This window comes from Propithecus coquereli, unplaced genomic scaffold (assembly GCF_000956105.1).
Source record: "Propithecus coquereli isolate 6110/MARCELLA unplaced genomic scaffold, Pcoq_1.0 Scaffold155, whole genome shotgun sequence".
In the NCBI taxonomy this organism is placed as follows: domain Eukaryota; kingdom Metazoa; phylum Chordata; class Mammalia; order Primates; family Indriidae; genus Propithecus; species Propithecus coquereli.
Genome location: NW_012139969.1, coordinates 3,556,513 through 3,575,511, shown reverse-complemented (window position 1 = coordinate 3,575,511; position 18,999 = coordinate 3,556,513). Strand labels below are relative to the sequence as shown.

Genomic DNA, 18,999 nt, shown 5'->3' with positions numbered 1-18,999 from the left:
TCTGGCTCTTGGGCTCAGTACCTTTTGTGACTCATTGATTAAGAGTATCAGTAGTTCCTTTTTATTGCTGAGTAACATTATATGGTAGGAGTATACCACAATTTGGTTATCCATTCTTCCACTGATGGACATTTGGAGCTATTATGAATAAAGGCACTATAAACATTCTTTTGTTATGTGACAGTTTTACTGAAATACAATTATTTCAATAACTAATTTATTGAAATACAATTCACGTACTATACAATTCACTGATCGAAAGTGTACAATTCAATGGTTTTTGGTATAATTCACAAAGGTATATAACTATCACCAAAATCAATTTTAGAACATTTTTATCAGATAAAAAAGATACCCCATACTCTCTATTACTCCCTCCATCTCTTAGCCACACTTCCACCCTTTAGCTCTGCAAAAACTAAACTAAGTTCTGGCTCCACAAATTTGCTTATTTTGGAAAATTCACATCAATGGAATCATACAATATTCTGTTTTGTAATAACCCATATTCTGTGAAATATTGTATGATTTGATATTAAAAATATGGAAGTAATACTTCTTTCACATAGCACGATATTTTCAAGGTTCATTCACGTTGCAGCATATACCAGGAATCGTTCCTTTATATGGACAAATAACATTCCATTTTTTATGGATATACCATATTTTGTTTATCCATTCATCAGCTGATGAACATTTGGGTTGTTACAACCTGTTGGCCATTATGAGTCATGTTGCTAAGAACATCCTACAAGTTTTTGTTTGGACATCTGTTTTCAATTCTTGTGGGTATATACCTAGTAGAATTGCTGGGTCAAATGTTACTGTGCATTTAACTTTTTGAGGAACTGCCAGGTTGTTTTACAAAGTGGCTACACCATTTTACATAACCATCAGTAGCATATGAGGCTCACCAAAATTTGTTATTACCTATCTTTTTTATTATAGCCATCCTAGGAGACATAAAGCCGTATCTCATTATTATTTCCATTTGCATTTACCTTATGATAAACGATGTTGAGCATCTTTTAGCGTGTTTATTGGCCATTTGCACATCTCTTTGAAGAAATGTCTTTTCAGATTCATTGTCCATTTTTAATTGGTTTGTTGGTTTTTTGTTATTGAGTAAAAAGTTATGTATATATTCTAAATACCAGTTATTTATCAGATGCATGATTTACAAATATGTTCTAATATACTGTGGATTATAATTTCACTTTTTTGATAATGTCCTTTGAGGCACAAAATTTTTTAATTTGATGAAGTCCAATTTACCCAATTTTTTCCTTTGGTTGCTTGCTCTTTTGGTGTCACATGGAAGAATCCATTGCCTAATCCAAACTGAGAAGTTTGAGCTCTCCAAATTTGTTCTTACATTTCCAGATTCTTCTCCATATCAATTTTAGGATCAGGTTGTTGATTTCTGTACAAAGGCAGCTGAAGTTTTGACAGGGACTGTGTTGAATCTGTAGATCAAGTTGGGGTATACTGCCATCTTAACTATATTAAATCTTCCAATGCATGAACACAGGATGTCTTTCCATTTATTCAGGTATTCTTTAAGTTTTGTCAATGGTGTTTTGTGGTTTTTAGTGTGCAAAGTCTTGCAACTCTTTTGTTAAGTTTATTCTCAAGTATTTTATTCTTGTTGGTGTTCTTGTAAATGGAGCACCGACTTAATTTCATTTTCAGGTTGTTCACTGCTACAGTATAGAAATAAAACTAATTTTTGCATATTAACCTTGTGCCCTGCAATCTTGCTGACCTCATTTATTAGCCTTATGGATTTTTGTGGAGTCCTTAGGACATTCTATATACAATATCATGTCAGCTTGTCAGCTGTGGCCAATATTGTTTCTTTCTTTCAAATTTAGATGTCTTTATTTCTTTTTCTTGCTTAATTGCCCTGGTCAGAACCTCTAAGACAATGCTGTAAATAGAAGAGGTGAAAGCAGACATCCTTGCCTTATTCCTGATATTATAAAAAAAGGAAAGCATTCAGTCTTTCACCATTAACTATGATGTAAACTTTGGGTTTTTTGCAGTTTGAGAAAGTTCCCTTTCATCTAGTTTTTTCAGTGTTCTTATGAGTAAGTGTCAGCTTCTGTCAAATGCTTTTTTTCCATGTCTATGAGGGTGATCATGTGGTTTTTGTCTTTTGTTCTATTAATGTGGTTTATTATATTCACTGATTTTCCTAAGTTGAACCAGCCGGCATTCTGGGTAAATTCCACTAGGTCATGGTGTATTAACACTTTTTATCTGTTGCTAGATTCAGTTTGCTAGTATTTTATTGAAGATTTTTACATCCGTATTCAATGGGATATTTGTGATATTCTCTTCTTATGATGTCTTGTCTGGTATCTAGTTAACACTGGCCTAATAGGATGAGATGGAAAGTATTCCCTTATATTCTATTTTTTTGGAAGAGTCTATGAAGGATTGGTGTTAATCCTTCTTTAAGTATTTGGCAGAATTCATCAGTGAATTCACTGGTCCTTAACCTTTCCTTGTAGGAAGATTTTTTTATTACTAATTTCTTTTTTTTTTTTTTTTTGAGACAGAGTCTCACTCTGTTGCCCTGGAGTTGAGTGCCATGGCGTCAGCCTAGCTCACGCAACCTCAAACTCCTGGGCTCAAGTGATCCTACTGCCTCAGCCTCCCGAGTAGCTGGGACTACAGGCACGAGCCACTGTGCCCCGCTGATTTTTTTTTCTATGTATTTTTAGTTGTCCAGATAATTTCTTTCTATTTTTAGTAGAGATGGGGTCTCGCTCTTACTCAGGCTGGTTTCGAACTCCTGAGCTCAAACAATCCGCCTGCCTCGCCTCCCAGAGTGCTAGGATTACAGGCGTGAGCCACCACGCCCGGCCCTAATTCAATTTCTTTGTTACAGGCCTATTCAGATTTTCTATTTCCTCTGGAGTTGGTATTGGTTGTTTGTCTCTTTCTTGGAATTTTTCTATTTAAACTAGGTTCTAATTTTGTTGACATATAACTATTCGTCATATTAAAATCCTTTTTTATTTTCATAAATTCATTACAAACACGCCATTCCATTACTGAAATCAGTGATTTGAGTCTATTTCCTGGAAAGTGTACTTCAAGGTTTGTCAATTTTGTTTATCTTTTCAGAGAACCAACTTTTGGTTTTATTGTTTTCTACTCTTTACTTCATTTGTTTCCAATCTACTCTTCATTACATCCTTACTTCTGCTTCCTTGGGGTTTAGTTTACTCTTTTTGTCTAGATTCTTTAAGATATTTCTTCTTTTTTAATGCAGGTATTTGAAGTTCAAATTTCCCCCTAAACATTGCTTTATCTGTATCTCATAAGTTTTGGTGTATTGTTTTCTTTTCTCTTCATTCATCTCAAAGTATTTTCTAATTGCCCTTGTGATTTCTTGACTGTTGGTTATTTGGAAGTATCTTGTTTAATTTCCACATACTAGGACATTTTTATTCCTGTATTTTTTTATTACTTCCTTCCATTGTATTGAACAGATACTTCCTAGTATACTATTTTGATTTTTCCTGTCATTTCTTTCACAATATTATGGTTTAGACATTTTCTTAATCATTAACAAGGGAATTATAATTAACAATTTATGCAATGTAGACTGGACTAAAAAACAACTTAATTTCAATAGTACATAAAAACATTCTTATATAGCTCCATTCCCTCCCTACTCCTTTATGCTACTATTGTCATATAAATTACATCTTTAAAACAGCATGCCCATCAACAAAGAATTAAAATTATTGCTTTATGCAATTGTCTTTCAAATCAGACTGGAGGAAAAAAAGAGTTACAAAGTATAAAAAATATATTTGTACTGCCTTTTTGTAGTTGCAAGTTTTGGTGCTCTTTCTTTCTTCACATATTAATACATTCAAGTTACTGTCTAGCTTCCTTTCATTTCAACCACAAGAATTCCCTTTGGTATTTCTTGTGGGGCAGGTCTGCTAGTAATAAATCACTCAGGATTTACTTAACTGGGAATGTCTTAATTTCACCATCATTTTGAAGGACAGTTTTGTTGGATATAGAATTTTTAACTGGCAATCTTCTTTCTTTCAGCACTTCAAATGTCATCCCAATACTTTCTAGTTTCAATGGTTTCTGATCATAAATCAGCTGTTAATCTTATTGAAGATCCTTTGTACATGATGATGAATTGCTTTTCTCTTGCTGCTTTCAATATTCTCTGTGTTTGGATAGTTTAATTATGATGTATCTAAGTTTGGATTTGTTTAAATCAACCCTCCTTGAGCCTCCAGGAAGCTCAAGTCTGTTGAGCTTCTTGGATGTGTAGATTAATTTTCTTTCATCAAATTTGAGGAGTTTATGGGCATTATCTCTTTAAATACTGTTTCTGCCCCTTGGTATGCTTGATGGTGTCCAACAGATCTTTGAGGCTCTGTTCACTTTTCTTCATTCTTTTTTCTTTCTGTTCTTCAAGCTGAATAATATCAATTGATTTGTCTTCAAGTTCACTGATTCTTTCTTCTGCCTCATCAAATCTGCTGTTAAACTCCTCTAGTGAATTTTTCACTTCAGTAACTGTACTTATTTTCAAATCATATTGGAGGGAAATAAAGAGTTATAAAATGGAAAAAACACATTACTGTCTTTTGTATTTAACTATGTATTAACATAAATATTTAAATACTTCTGTAATTTTTATATCTTTATTGACATTCCATACGTTTCTTCAGTTCCTCAGACATGGTTGTATTTAGGTCTTTAAACATATTTAAAATAGCTTAAAGTCTTCAGTAAGTTCAACGTCTGGATTTCCCCAGGGACAGTTTTTAATGTTTGGGGTTTTTTTCCCCCCTGTGTATAGACCATATTTTTTTATCTATGTCTCATAATTTTGTGTTAAACAAAATTTAATTGTGTTAAAGAACATAAGATGGTAACTCTGTAAATCAGATTCTCCCTCATCTCTAGGGTTTGCTGTTGTTGCTGTTTCTTGTAGTTGTTTTTTTAGAAAAACCTTCCTGAACTAATTCTGCAAAGATTATATTGTTTGTCACATGTGACCATCAAAGTCTCTGCTTAGCTATCTTAGTGGTCAGCTAATGATTAGACAGAGATATCCTTATGTGCCTAAAACCGATTAAGTCTCCCAGGCGTGGTCAAGGGTCAACATATGTGAGTTGAGGCACACCAACACTCAGCTAGGCAGTTTATAGCTCTAGCCTGGGTGACAGAACAAGACCTTGTCCAAAAAAAAAAAAAAAAAAACAACAAAGTTTGTCATAATAAATAAGAAAGCACCTTAAAAAAAAAAAAACTGTTCCTTAAAGCTTTTAATAAAGATAACCCCTTAAAAATCACTTTTAAAAGGCAAAGCAGGTTTGAGACAGTCCTTTTATTTCTCCAATAAACTATAATTCTCCCTACCTACAAAGGCCAATTCACATACATTACAATCTAAAAAACAGAAACTAAGTTCAATTATCTTGTCTTTCATTTTAGAAATATAATCTCCCAAATATATTTATTCATTTCAAATATTTAAAAGTTGGATTTAAAGTTTTACTGCTAGTATACATCCCAAAAAGCCACATAAGTCAGTCTGGGAGTCCTGAAAGCACAGGTGAGCCCTATCACACTTCTACTGAAGGGCATAAATCTCAACTGCATATTCATATCAGAAAATCCTCACTATCCAGCAATGGCCTATCCAGGACTAGAGCTACAGCAAACAACAGTGTGGTTTCCAGTAAGCCAAAGTGCTTATTAGGTTGCCTTCCCACAGAATGTGAGATGAGAGATTTTATGATTTAAGGGGGCGGCACACAGAAAAAGTATCCTGCTTTATCCATTTCTAAATTTCCAAGTAAAATCCAATGAATTGGGTTAAGGGTAAGAGGAAAAGAAATGAACATTTTATAAACAGATGTTTTACATATATTATCTGACTTTATCCTCATAATGTTAAAGGCAGTATTAACTCTCTTCTACAGAAAAAAAAAAAACCGCTCATAGTCACGAAATTAGTCAAAAGAAGAGATGACACTGGATTAATTACAGAAGTAGGAATCTTTCCACTATATTATACTACCTCCATCCCAATTTTTATTTCTCCTAATTTATACTTTCACATTAAATTATGTTTCACTTGTAGTAAAAAGTATGGCATAGGAAGAAAATAGAGAAAAGAATCAAGATTAAATTCTAAATCATTAAATGATCATATGACTTCAATTTTGTTCAAGAATATATCGACGACTTACTAACTGCCTACTAAATACCCAGTGCTTTACACTCATTATTCCTATCAGTATTTATTAATAAAAATGTACCAACACATACTTACCCATATACAACATATGCACATTTAATCACTCATCAGATCTGAAACATGATGTTAGGGTATGGTAAGAAAACAGAACAAAATAAAAATTATCATTATGACTCTACTTCTTGTGAGGTAGTAGAGGAGTATAAAGTAAAAGAAGAAGGTAAAATAACTAGAGCTTACCAGCTTTTCTGTGAATGTGTCTTTTCCCGGCCTCCCTGAAAGCAACCATGGCTCTGAAAAAAGCTCGGAGAACTGCCCATCGGAAAACAGCTACAGGATCAATTCCAATCATCCCAGAGATAAATGCATTCTTGCTACTTCTCAGAAGAGCTACTATGTCTGGGCGCATATGATCTGTATTTTTTTCCCGGAAATCCTACATGAAAAAAGTATTGTGTTATTTTTGAAACAAAAATTATTAAAATCAAGATGATGGGTGACATATTTGAATAGTGGTTGAAGAAAGATAACAGAAGTGATTTTTATTCTGGGTAGCTAATTGGACCAGATATCTTCTATAAAGTCTCTTCCGATCCTTAAACTATTAAATTCTATAATGCATGTAAATTATAATAAATATTCTACAATTTTACTGTAGCATGTTAAACACTGGTCAGGGACAGCTTCTCCAAAGGGGTATCACATAAAATGATAAGAGAGCTGAATAATAAAAAGGAGCCAGATATGAGAAAACTGGGAAGAACATTCTTTTTTTTTTTTTTCTTTGAGACAGAGTCTCACTCTTTTGCCTGGGCTAGAGTGCCTGGCGTCAGCCTAGCTCACAGCAACCTCAAACTCCTGGGCTCAAGCAATCCTTCTGCCTCAGCCTCCCGAGTAGCTAGGACTACAGGCATGCGCCACCATGCCCGGCTAATTTTTTCTATATATTTTTAGTTGTCCGATTAATTTCTTTCTATTTTTAGTAGAGATGAGATCTCGCTCTTGCTCAGGCTCGTCTCGAACTCCTGAGCTCAAACAATCCGCCCGCCTCGGCCTCCCAGAGTGCTAGGATTACAGGCATGAGCCACTGCGCCCGGCCTGGGAACATTCTAAGCAAAGGGAACACCTACTACCTATACGTGATGATGAGTTGGATGAGTTAGGAGAAAAGCAATAAAGCCAAGGGCAAGGGTGACAGTGGTGGAAGACTGGGTAAATAAATAGGCTATTTAGGCTCTGTAAGCCTGAGTTAAGAATTTGGGTTTTATTCAAGTGTAAAGGAAAGCCCTGGAAGAGTAATGTCATGAGCCAGCTGGTGTTTTATATAAACAACCTTGGTTGCTGCATAGGAAATAAATTATACAGAGAAAGAATGAAAACAAGGAGACTAAATATTATAATAAACCAGATAAGAGCTTACAGTGACTTAGACTAGGTTGGTGGTAATAGTAGAAACAGAAAATAGTTATCATATTTGGGACATGTTTTGGAGGTAAAGGCAAAAAACTTGCTGATGGATTAGGGTGTGGTAAGAGAATTAGGAAATTAGGTTAACTTATATTTTCAGGCTAAGTAACTAGGTGAATGGCAGTGTCATATACTGATATGGAGAAGACTAGAGAAAAGGTTTGGGGATAGAAAATGAGGATCAAGAGGTCTGTTTTTTCCAAGTGAAGTTTGAAACGATGAGGATAATAATAACAGTAGGTAACATTTATTGAAAGGTTACTATGTACCTGGGACTCTTCTAAGCATTTTTACATGTATGGTCTCATTTAATCCCCCAACAATTCTTTGAGATAGATCTTATTATTCTCATTTTATAGATTTATAGATGAGGAAACTGAGTTGGAGAGAGAAGAATCTTGGCCCCTTATCACACAGTAAGTGGAAGAGAAGGGGTCCAAACACCGCCACTGATAACCACTACACTATGTCTGTATACAGATATCATGCAAGCAGATGGATATATAAGTCTGGAGTCCTAGGGAGATTTCATAAAATACATTTGGATATTACCAGCATATAGATTTTTAAAGCTGAATAAGAATAAGAAGTACTGTAAATAGACAGGAATAACCATCTGCCAAAGAATAGAGGTTGGAGGGGACAAAACACAAGAAAATGGGTTAGAATGCACCACAGAAAAATGGGGAGGACAAGAACCTTACGTCCTAGGTACAAAGGCACAAAATGATTTGTATAGGCTAGGCACCAACTATAATCTTACAACTGTATTCACACCAAATGTAAGGATTAAAAATTTGGTGAGTAAATCACTCCAAGTTGGTGCAATTTCATAAAGAACCTCTAACTCGGAATTCTGTGAGGAACATAACTAGTATGTCATCTATCCTCATGTACAGAAGTCAGCTTGGACCCATCCTATTATCTTTAGGGTTTTCCTTTCCTAATTCTTCTTTGTTCTCCTGAGAACAGGATTTAAAGAGGAAACAAGGCAGGAATATTCATGGGGATCAGGGATGGGGGGTGTGAGGGGAGACCATCGCCGCCTTGGCTCCACCTCAAATAATCTGGCACCGGATTCTCATGGGAAGCACACAACTTGGATCCCTTACACGTGCAGTTTGTAGTGGGGTGCCTGCTCCTACGAGGGTCTGATACCATTGCTAGGGCAGAGGGGCGCCTCAGGTGGTGATGCAAGCAATGAGGAATGGCTGTGGGTGCAGGTCAGGCTTCACTGGCCCACTTGCTCACCTCCTGCTGTGCAGCCCAGGAGTTGGGGACTGCAGCCTTAGAGCAAAAGTATGTATTATTTAAAAAGTTAGTAAAATTAAATCCAATTTTAATTTTAGATTTTTCCAAAATTTTCAAATCCAAATCACCACTACCACCATAATCAATCAGCTAATACCTACTGATGGCAGACAAGCTGTCAGACACTAAATTATGCACTTTACATAATTTATTTTATTCAATTGTAACAATTACTCAATAAAGCAGATTCAGTCATAAACCATACTTTATGGATAAGTAAACAAAGGTAAAGCAGCTTGTCAAAGGTCAGATAATAAGTACCAATATAGGAACTAAAACTCTAGTCTGCCCTACTCCAAAGACCATCCCATTCTATTAATAATTACAATGTAAAACCTAAAATTCTAGAATTCTTTTCAATGTTGATTGTCAAGTGTTGATAGTGACCAATGACCATTTTCCAAATGAAATGGTCTATCTTTGTAGTTCTAGATTTCTAAGTATTAATACATTATAAACTGACCACATCATTCTTATTGAAACTCTCTTTTCCAGCTTCCACAACGTATTACTTTATGATTTACTACTTACTTCTTGTGCTACCCTTCTCAGCCCCCACTGCTAATGTATATTGGAAATTCAAATTGGGTTTGATAGTGTATGCTCATTTTTTCAATCAGTCCTCTTACATTAGGTGATCACAATCTTAATTATAGCCTTAAATTAACACTCTCTCTATGAGGAGGCCCAAATGTGTACTTCCAGCTCAGATTTTTCTTGTTATTTCTGAGATCCATTAACACATCTCAAAGGTATGTACAATTTGAAAGAGAAATGTGTAAGACCAGTAGTAAACCTAAATGTTTGGATGCATTCACCAGTGAAACCATGTGGAACTGGAATTTCCTTTGTGGAAAAGTTTTAAACTACTGATTTAAATTATTTAACAGACAAATTTTCAGATTTCCTATTTTTTCGGGTCTTAATTTTTGGAAAAGCATGTTTTAATGGAATTTATCCATTTTATTTATGTTTTCAAATTTACTGACAAATTATATTCATATCTCTTTAGTATCTGTAAGGTATACAGTAAAGTTCCCTTTTTCATTCCTGATACCTGTAATTATGACATTTTTCTATTATGAGTTATTTCCTATTACCTTTTATTTATATTATCTTGTGTTATTTTTTTCAAGGAACTAACTTTTGGCTTTGCTAATCTCTTTATTCCAAGTCTGCCCTATTGTGTTGATTTCTGGTCTTATCTTTATTATGCCCTTCCTCTAATCTCTTTCAGTGTGATTTGCTGTTCTTTTCCTAGTTTCTTGAGATAGAAGCTTAGGTAACCACTTTTCAACTTTTCTTCCTTTCTAATATATGCATCTAAAGTTATGAATTTCCCTGTAATCATTACTTTAACTGCATCCTAAAATTTTGATAGGCTGTATTTTCATTAATGTTCAGTAGAAAATATAATTTTAATGAATTATAATTATAATAAGTAATTTATATTATGACTTCTTTTTTGACTCATGGGTTATTCAGAAGAATTTTCCTTAATTTCTAAATGCTCAATGATTATCTAGTTATCATTATGATATGCCAATTAGGTCAGTTGTTTAATAGAGCTGTTTTTATTTTGTGTCTGCTTGTTACTGAAGAGGTGTGTTAAAATCTACAACTATGATGGTAGACATGTCTAGGTCTTCTTTTGCTTTCCTTTTGCGCTACATTATTTTGAACCAAAGTCGTCAGGTACATAAAACTTTTGGTGATTATGTCTTCCTGTTGATCTGGCCCCTTTTATCATTATGAAATGTCCCTTTTTATCTCTAACAAATATTTCTGGCCTTAAAATCTACTTTGTCCAACAATAGTATAATTACACCAGCTTTTATCCTTTCTCCACGCTTTTACTTTCAATCTATCTGATAATGAGGGTAAATACCATAGACACAAGTATATATACTACATGGTTCGATTTATATAAAATTAAATAAGTAAAATTGAGGACAACAGAAGTTAGGATATTGGTTACCTCTGAGGGGAGACTGTGCTGGGGAGGGGCATGAAAAGTCTGAACATTTTAGATTTGTGCTCTTTATACACCTCACAATATGCTCAAGTTTTTTATAACTCAATTTTTTGTTTTATTTTTTAAACCATATTCTTAATTTTTGTTCTAAAATCCATTTTTTCCCTTCTTTTCCATCTCAAGAACTGGCACCTCCAATTTACCTATCAGTTCTAGCTAGAAGTCACTTACTCATTATCAACAAACTCTGAGGATGGTACCTCCAAAATATATCTCATAATCACCTGGATCTCCCTAATATCGACTAATTTTCAATTAGAAAAAAAAGGCTGCTCAGTTGATCTCTCAGATTCTACACTCACCCTCTGCCATCCTTTTTCCTCAAAATAATCAAGGCAACCTTTTAAAAAACACAAGTCACATCCTCTGCTTAAAATCTTTTCATAGAGCCCCATAATAATTTCAATAAAAACAGAACTCCTTTGACTTGGCCTAGAAGCCCTGAAAAATTAAGCTGCTGTCCACTCTCTAAATTCCTTTTGCATCACTATCTCCTTTGCTCATTAAAATCTAGTAGCACTAACCTATTTTTAATGATTTCAACATATCAAACTCTTTCCTATCTCATGGTCTATAATATTCACCATCCCAACTCCTCACCAACATAACAATTATTTCAGATTATCTCTCAACATTTAAGTTTCTTAGGTATTCAGGGATCCACAAATTCAAATACTATTATTTCACTACTTTCTCTCATAGAACCCATTTATTTATTTATAGCACATAGCCCATTTATCAATATATTATATATGGAAGGAGAGGAAGGAAGGGGAATTGTAAAAAATAAAAAATAATAAAAAATAAAAAATATATATATTATATATAGAGGCACACACATGTATATGTACATCTATACGTGTGTGTGTGTGTGTGTGTGTGTAGAAAGAAACAATCAGGAACATATCTTTCTAGTTTGTCATTGGTCCAAACACCAAGCACAGAGTCTGACATATGGTTTGTGTACAATAAATACTTCTTGAATAAATAAATCAGCAAATGGATGAATAAATGATCTTAAGACACTCACCTCGAGACCCAGGAGAAAACATATTCCTCCACTATTCTCCATATTGTCACTACCCTGTCTGGGAAATTAAGTGCCTCAAATGGCAGACTTAAACATCAAATATTTAAACAGTAAGACACTCAACAATAACAACCAAGAAATGGACAAAATTATGAATATTCCCCTCCACAAGAGTTAGGTGTTTCAATACATTCATTAAAAGTGCAAGCTCCCAAATACCTAACGGTGCATGAAGACATGAAGACTCTTTCAGGACTTACAGGTATAGAGAAGGGAAAAACTCAGTAAATTAAGTGGATGAACAAGTGAGTTTCAGACATACAGATGCTGTCTATTCTTTCAGATCTAAAAAGGTTATTAGAATGAACTGACAACATCAGGTTTATCTGCAGGCTGAAACCAACAGAAATATTACCTTACATAAGACACTAACGTATTGAAAAGCAGAATCTGAATTTTAGAAGCATCTTTATAAAATGTCTCCATTACTGACGAAAAGCCTCCACAAATTACAAAGAGCATAGTGCGGCAGAGATAGTGACACAATCAAGAATGCACTTGTGCCCTGAAAACATAGCCGGTGAGAAATTTACTGACCTTTACCCCATATTTTACTTTTCCAGCATAATGTTTTATGATGAAAGCAGGTTCCATCACAGCTGGAAATTCGATGTAAGAATTCTCTTCATGTTGATGCTTAAACTTGTCTAGCAATGTTTGATTTGTAGCCTGCGGAAAGCTGAATTTAAAAAAGAAAAAAATACTAAGTAAAGATGTTATAGTTAGTACAGTCCTTTTTAAGTACATTGTAATTACACTGGCATCTAACACATTTATTTAGCAGTTCACAAACAGTTTTTACCTATATTACCTGATTCTATATTAATCTGATTCTTGTAACAAGCTAAAAAGTGAGTATAATATGTATTGGTGTTCCTATTTCATAGGTGAGGGATCAAAACCTGCAATGTGCCCAGATTCATACTTTTCAAGTATGAATCAAGACATTAACTCAAGTCATTACATATTTAGCTTAATTTGCATTGTTCTGCCCTACTGTAAAACCTGAAGGAAAATAAAACCCAAATCATATGTTCTTTGGGGCCGAGAACTTCCAAAAAAGGAACAATTTCTCAATTCTCATAAGTCCTTAAAATCCATAGACATTATCTGGTTTCCTATTTCTTCATGCATAAATAAGTAGCAGTTTTCTTACCTGTACCAATTACCACATATTTCTACATCTATTATTATTTCAAATATACATTAATGAGTTTGTACCCATTGATTGTCCTGATCGAGCATTTCATATCCAGAAATCATACAGGTAGTATTAAGTATTAATTGCATAACAGGAAATATAGAATTTCAGAAGAGAAAAAAATCATTACTGGTTGAGAATGAAAAGGTTCACAGAGGACATAGGAAGAAATAGCGGGCTAGATGTTAAAGGTTGGGTAGGACTTTCATATAGAGGAAATATCACTGACAGAAAAAAGAGATCTTCCAGAAAATAGATTCACTTAACAGTAACTGAAATAATGAGAAACAACGTGATGTGAAGTTGTAAAGATGACTAATACAAATGTGAAGTTTAACAATGATTCCAAAATTACAACCAAAATGGTTAATCACATAGTATGCATTGGAATAAAGAAAGAGAATGGTCTTTGACACCAGATAATCATATTATAGTTTGGATTATCAGTTCTTTGAGAACTGGTCTTCTAATCTATAAAATGAGTACAATACTAGGTATCATAGTGCTAGCAGAACTAAGTAACACTAGTGAAAACATCTAATACTAGCTGGCATCTTACAGGGATTACATAAATGTTATCAACTTATGTTGCCAATACTGCCATTTTCCTAGTCATGTCAGCCTCCTTTATCTTTCAAATATTATCACATCCTCAAAACACTTCCACTACCTAGCTCACTCCAAAACCCAAAAGCCATTCTAGAACAGATTACAACTCTTATAATTTCAAACACAGACTTCAGTAGCAGTCTCTGTAACAGTCTCACCATTTCTAATCTTACTTTCTTTCAAGTTACCAAGTAGCCAAAAGTTACCAAGTTACCAATATAATCAATATTAATTTTCCTACAATAGTGCTTTAATCATGTGCCTCCCCTACTCAGAAACTGTATGGAACACCAAGGCAAAGAGACTGACTCCAAGATTCTAAGCCTAAACCAACCCAACCTCTACAAACTTGTATCTCAGTACTGCACAACAGAATACTTCTCCTCAGACAGGATGCTCACCTCATTGTCTCCAGGTAGTAGTTTATTTACCTTCTAATCCTCTGAGTAATTGAAAAGTTTATGATATATTTTTCTCTTACTTTTAAATGGAGAACACAAATTTTCAAAGCAAGGAGGATAGATGTGAGAACAGTCTTTCAAAACTAGGAAAGATGGAAAGGAAAGCTCTCTACAGATCCTACATTTGACAGATATTTATGGACACCTATTATATTATCAGGCAAAAGAACATGGAACAGAGGCAAATGAGACATTATTGCTCATTTTAAAGTTCTTAATCTAGTGTTTCCCACCTCTGAAACTTTCAAAACTACCAATGCCTGGACCCTACCTTGCAATTCTGATTTAATTTATCAGGGTGATGACTTAGCAGCAGTACTATTTACAAATTCCCAACGTAGTTCTTATGAGCAGGCAAGATTCATGTAACGTGCCCTAAATAAATGCTCTAATCTTCAGTCTTTGTTAAAATGAAAATTCTGATTCAACAGATCTGGGGTGGAAGTCTGAGACTCTACATTTCTAATAAGCTTCAAGGTGGCCCACTGCTTCTATCAGCAGATCACACTTTGAGTGCTATGGGAAAGACTGATTATATTTGTAACATTCTATTCATACATAACTTTGAGACTTTGCTTACATTCTTCCTCCTTCCTAAATACCACACTGCATCCTACAGAATCTAGCTTAAGTAATTTGCCCAACATCATACAGACAGTAAGTAGCAAGGATAAGATTAATGAAGACTTCTAACTCCAAATGCATGCAGCTGGAGCACTATGAACACCCTGCATAAAGTAGGAACACCACTAAGCATATATTTCACATTATATATTCCCTACAGAACAAAATTTTTTTAGAGAAAAAATATTCACGCTAAATTGAGTCCTCAAATAGCCCCTCCTAAATGTGACTAATTTATTTTCAATACCTCTTTACAGCTAAATGGCAGAGGAAAAATATTTAATGCCTTTGCATCTTCTGGGATGTTAAAGCATAGAGACTGAAGGAGTTCAGGACATGACATCCTAAAATATGCATCTTTGATATATTATTTTGAGCTAAAGGTGCATGAGAAACAGTAGATGCAGGAAGGGCTTCTGTTCTCCTCTTTTCTACCTAAAAACAGGCCATAAAATTCCCCATGAGAAAGATGCCTTCCCTGTACTGGGAAGAAAAGAACATTTTAGGCTGCGTGCCGTGGCTCACGCCTGTAATCCTAGCATTCTGGGAGGCCGAGGGAGGAGGATCACTTGAGGTCCAGACTTCGAGACCAGACTGAGCAAGAGCGAGACCCCGTCTCTACTAAAAATAGAAAGAAATTATCTGGACAACTAAAAATATATAGAAAAAATTAGCCAGGCATGGTGGTGCATGCCTGTAGTCCCAGCTACTTGGGAGGCTGAGGCAGGAGGATCGCTTGAGCCCAGGAGTTTGAGGTTGCTGTGAGCTAGGCTGACGCCACGGCACTCTAGCCCGGGCAATGGAGTGAGACTCTGTCTCAAAAAAAACAAAAGAACATTTTAATCACCATAGACTGGAAATCAACACTGATATGGATCTATATAAACTAACTTACTAAAATAACCCTTACCTTCCACTAGTTTTTCTCAAAATTATCATAGTTACTTATATTCCACTAGTTTTTCTCAAAATTATCATTTTATCTTCCACTAGTTTTTCTAAATATTAGCATAGTTACTTGCCCGCAATTTACTTCCCATACCCCAAACCCTTTGTCTTGTCATTTCTCCATAAATTTATCATTTGTCTAAAAGGAATGTAAGTTTTCCGCTCTGGTCACTTCGTCAGGTCTTCATTTTCAAGTGAAGTACATTCTCATGTACATGTAAAATTCTAATAAAACTTATATGCTTTTCGCCTGTTAATGTGTCTTATGTCAGTTTAATTCTTAACCCCAGTTGGAGACCCTAAAAGGGTAGATGAGAAATTTTTTTCCTCTATATGACAATGATGGTCCGTTAACAAAGAGAGGTAGTAACTACAGTACTGACTTATAAAGTGAGGAACATTACAGCTTATTAAAAACTTTGTAGAGAACTGAATACAGAAACATAACTGAAGGGATGAATGATTAAAAACTTACTCAGTCCAGTCTCCTACCCACAACAATGCCCTGACAAATGATGCAAAATAATTATTATAATGGAGAATTATATTAATTTTTGAAGCAGTTGCTAATCAGCTCTAATGATTAGAAAGTTCTTCCTTTTACTGAGTCAAAATATGTCTCCCTGAAATTTCTGACCACAGGGCTTAACCCTATAAGCCTTTGCATTAACAGCAAAGAGGTTAACATTCTCTTCACAAGGCTATAGCTACATAAGGTAGTAACTGGTCAGGAAAATATCGTCTTTGTATAATTAGACGTGCATTCAATGAAATTTGCCTAAGAATGACAGGATAGATATGAATCCCTTGCGCTATTCATGTTTTAGTTATATATCCACTAACTCAATTGCTGTTTACAAACACCTTAAGATATATTGCAGATAACATCATCATTTATCATCATCATTTCCTTTTTGCATACAAAACTGAGGACAAAGGATATCAAGAGATTGGCCAAGGATAGTTAACTGAGACAGGATTAAAAACCCTGGACTTCTGACTCCAGCACCTAAGTATTACAGGGAAGCAAATAATACAATTCTTCAAAGCACAAGCTTATTCATCAGAAATCCTTGGAGGGTTTGAATCTCAAGCCCACAATTTACTACCTATATGATCTTTTCCTCGAATTTGCTTAGACTTTTGTTAGCATAAAATACTTCAAACAAAAAAAACTGCATATCATTTCATTATCAATCATGATGGTTCTCAACACTGAATATCAAAATCACCTATGAAGCTTTTCTAAAAAAAGACAAACTACAAGTAAGGTATACAGAGTTAAGAATCACTAACCTCAAAATTTTATAAGAGATAATGTATGTTTCAGGGCATATAACGTAATATAATAAACTCTGACAAAACTCCGGACAGAAAAAGTATTTTTTATTTGTGTTAGCTGTATCTTAATTCATTTAATGGGAATAGACTAGTGATAAAGTGAGTTACATGAAACTAGACTTAATTGTTAGCAGTCTTTCTGCTACATTTTTCATTCCGCCATCTTACTTTGTGTATATATGCAGCAATTTTGTGTTTATGGTATATTAATAGGGTGACATACGAATTGCCATATAACACAGGTTATTTCTGAGAGTAAAAGATTTACTTTTAATAACTAAACTGGACAACAGGCATAAACTTTAGAATGTCCCACACAAATCTGATATACAGTCATCTACCTGTGATAGTAAATCCCCAATATTTTCTATCGTAATTTAATGGGTATAATATTAAACTAGGAATCAGTTAAAGTAATTCAATTTCTAAATTTTTTACCAAAGAGTCATAAAAAAAAAATCCTCACAATCTCCCCATTTAAGTTTCTCCAATTCTAGATTTGCCAACTCTTAGGATAATTTAACCCTAAATAATATTTTATAGAGTGCTGTAACTATTCTGGAGGATGCTAAATGAAGCATTATTTCTGAAGCTTATATTTAATTTTCGTATACGCTGCCACTTACATTTGTACAGTCAAAACAGACATCACTAATCTATCATGATATTCTTTTCTGCTAAACATGAAAACTACAATCACATCTCATATATACATAAACTCCATTCAAGAAGAAAAGAACATGTAAACAAATAACAAATATATGTCAACAAATTTAACATCAAAGTTTAAGGAAAAAAATGAGTTCAAATAGTGAAGTCCATCCTATTCACCTAAAAACACATTTTAAAAATTACATACAAGAAGGCTGGGCACGGTGGCTCACGCCTGTAATCCTAGCACTCTGGGAGGCTGAGGCGGGCGGATCGTTCTGAGCTCAGGAGTTCGAGACCAGCCTGAGCAAGAGCGAGACCCCGTCTCTACCAAAAAATGGAAAGAAATTAATTGGACAGCTAAAAATATATGCAGAAAAAATTAGCCGGGCATGGTGGCTCGTGCCTGTGGTCCCAGCTACTTGGGAGGCTGAGGCAGGAGGATCGCTTGAGCCCAGAAGTGTGAGGTTGCTGTGAGTTAGGCTGACGCCATGGCACTCACTCTAGCCCGGGCAACAGAGTGAGACTCTGTCTCAAAAAAAAAAATTACATACAAGGAACCCTACGGCTTTTTATTTCACAATGTAATAACAAAGTTTAAATTTAAAAAGAGATGAGGAGCCCAAATGGCCAATAATAAAATTGAAAACAATCATACTCACTTGCTTTCTTCATCCAAAAGATGGAGCAGTCCTGTTGGTTTTTTGCTAATAAGATTTATGCAACAGGTATTATCAATGTAATCTATGTTGTGCCAGCTGATACCTTCAGTTCTATATTCCTCCTAGGAAAGCCAAATATAAAAATAATAATTTATTCATCTTGCAGAAAATAATAGGTATATGATAATACAGATTGAAAAGCTTCTGCCATGCTTAAAAGAAAGTCTTTTTTTTTTTTTACCACCAATCTATATAATAAAAGGCTGTATAACTTCAGTTGTACAAATCCTGTTACAATGTATATAAATGTATAAATTGACTTCTTTAAAAAGTACATGCAACC

General features: G+C 34.6%; 1 protein-coding gene across 2 annotated transcripts in view; it reads right to left on the bottom strand.

The window, feature by feature from the left end:
• The window catches only part of MYO9A (myosin IXA), a 247,613-nt gene that overhangs the window by 130,041 nt on the left and 98,573 nt on the right, over positions 1-18,999 (bottom strand). For both annotated transcript variants that reach the window (XM_012640651.1, XM_012640652.1), the window contains exons 12-14: positions 18,657-18,778; positions 12,697-12,838; positions 6,497-6,692 (exon numbers count right to left, since the gene is read on the bottom strand). In XM_012640651.1, coding sequence (XP_012496105.1) covers positions 6,497-6,692; positions 12,697-12,838; positions 18,657-18,778 — 460 coding nt within the window. The remainder of the gene's footprint in view (positions 1-6,496; positions 6,693-12,696; positions 12,839-18,656; positions 18,779-18,999) is intronic.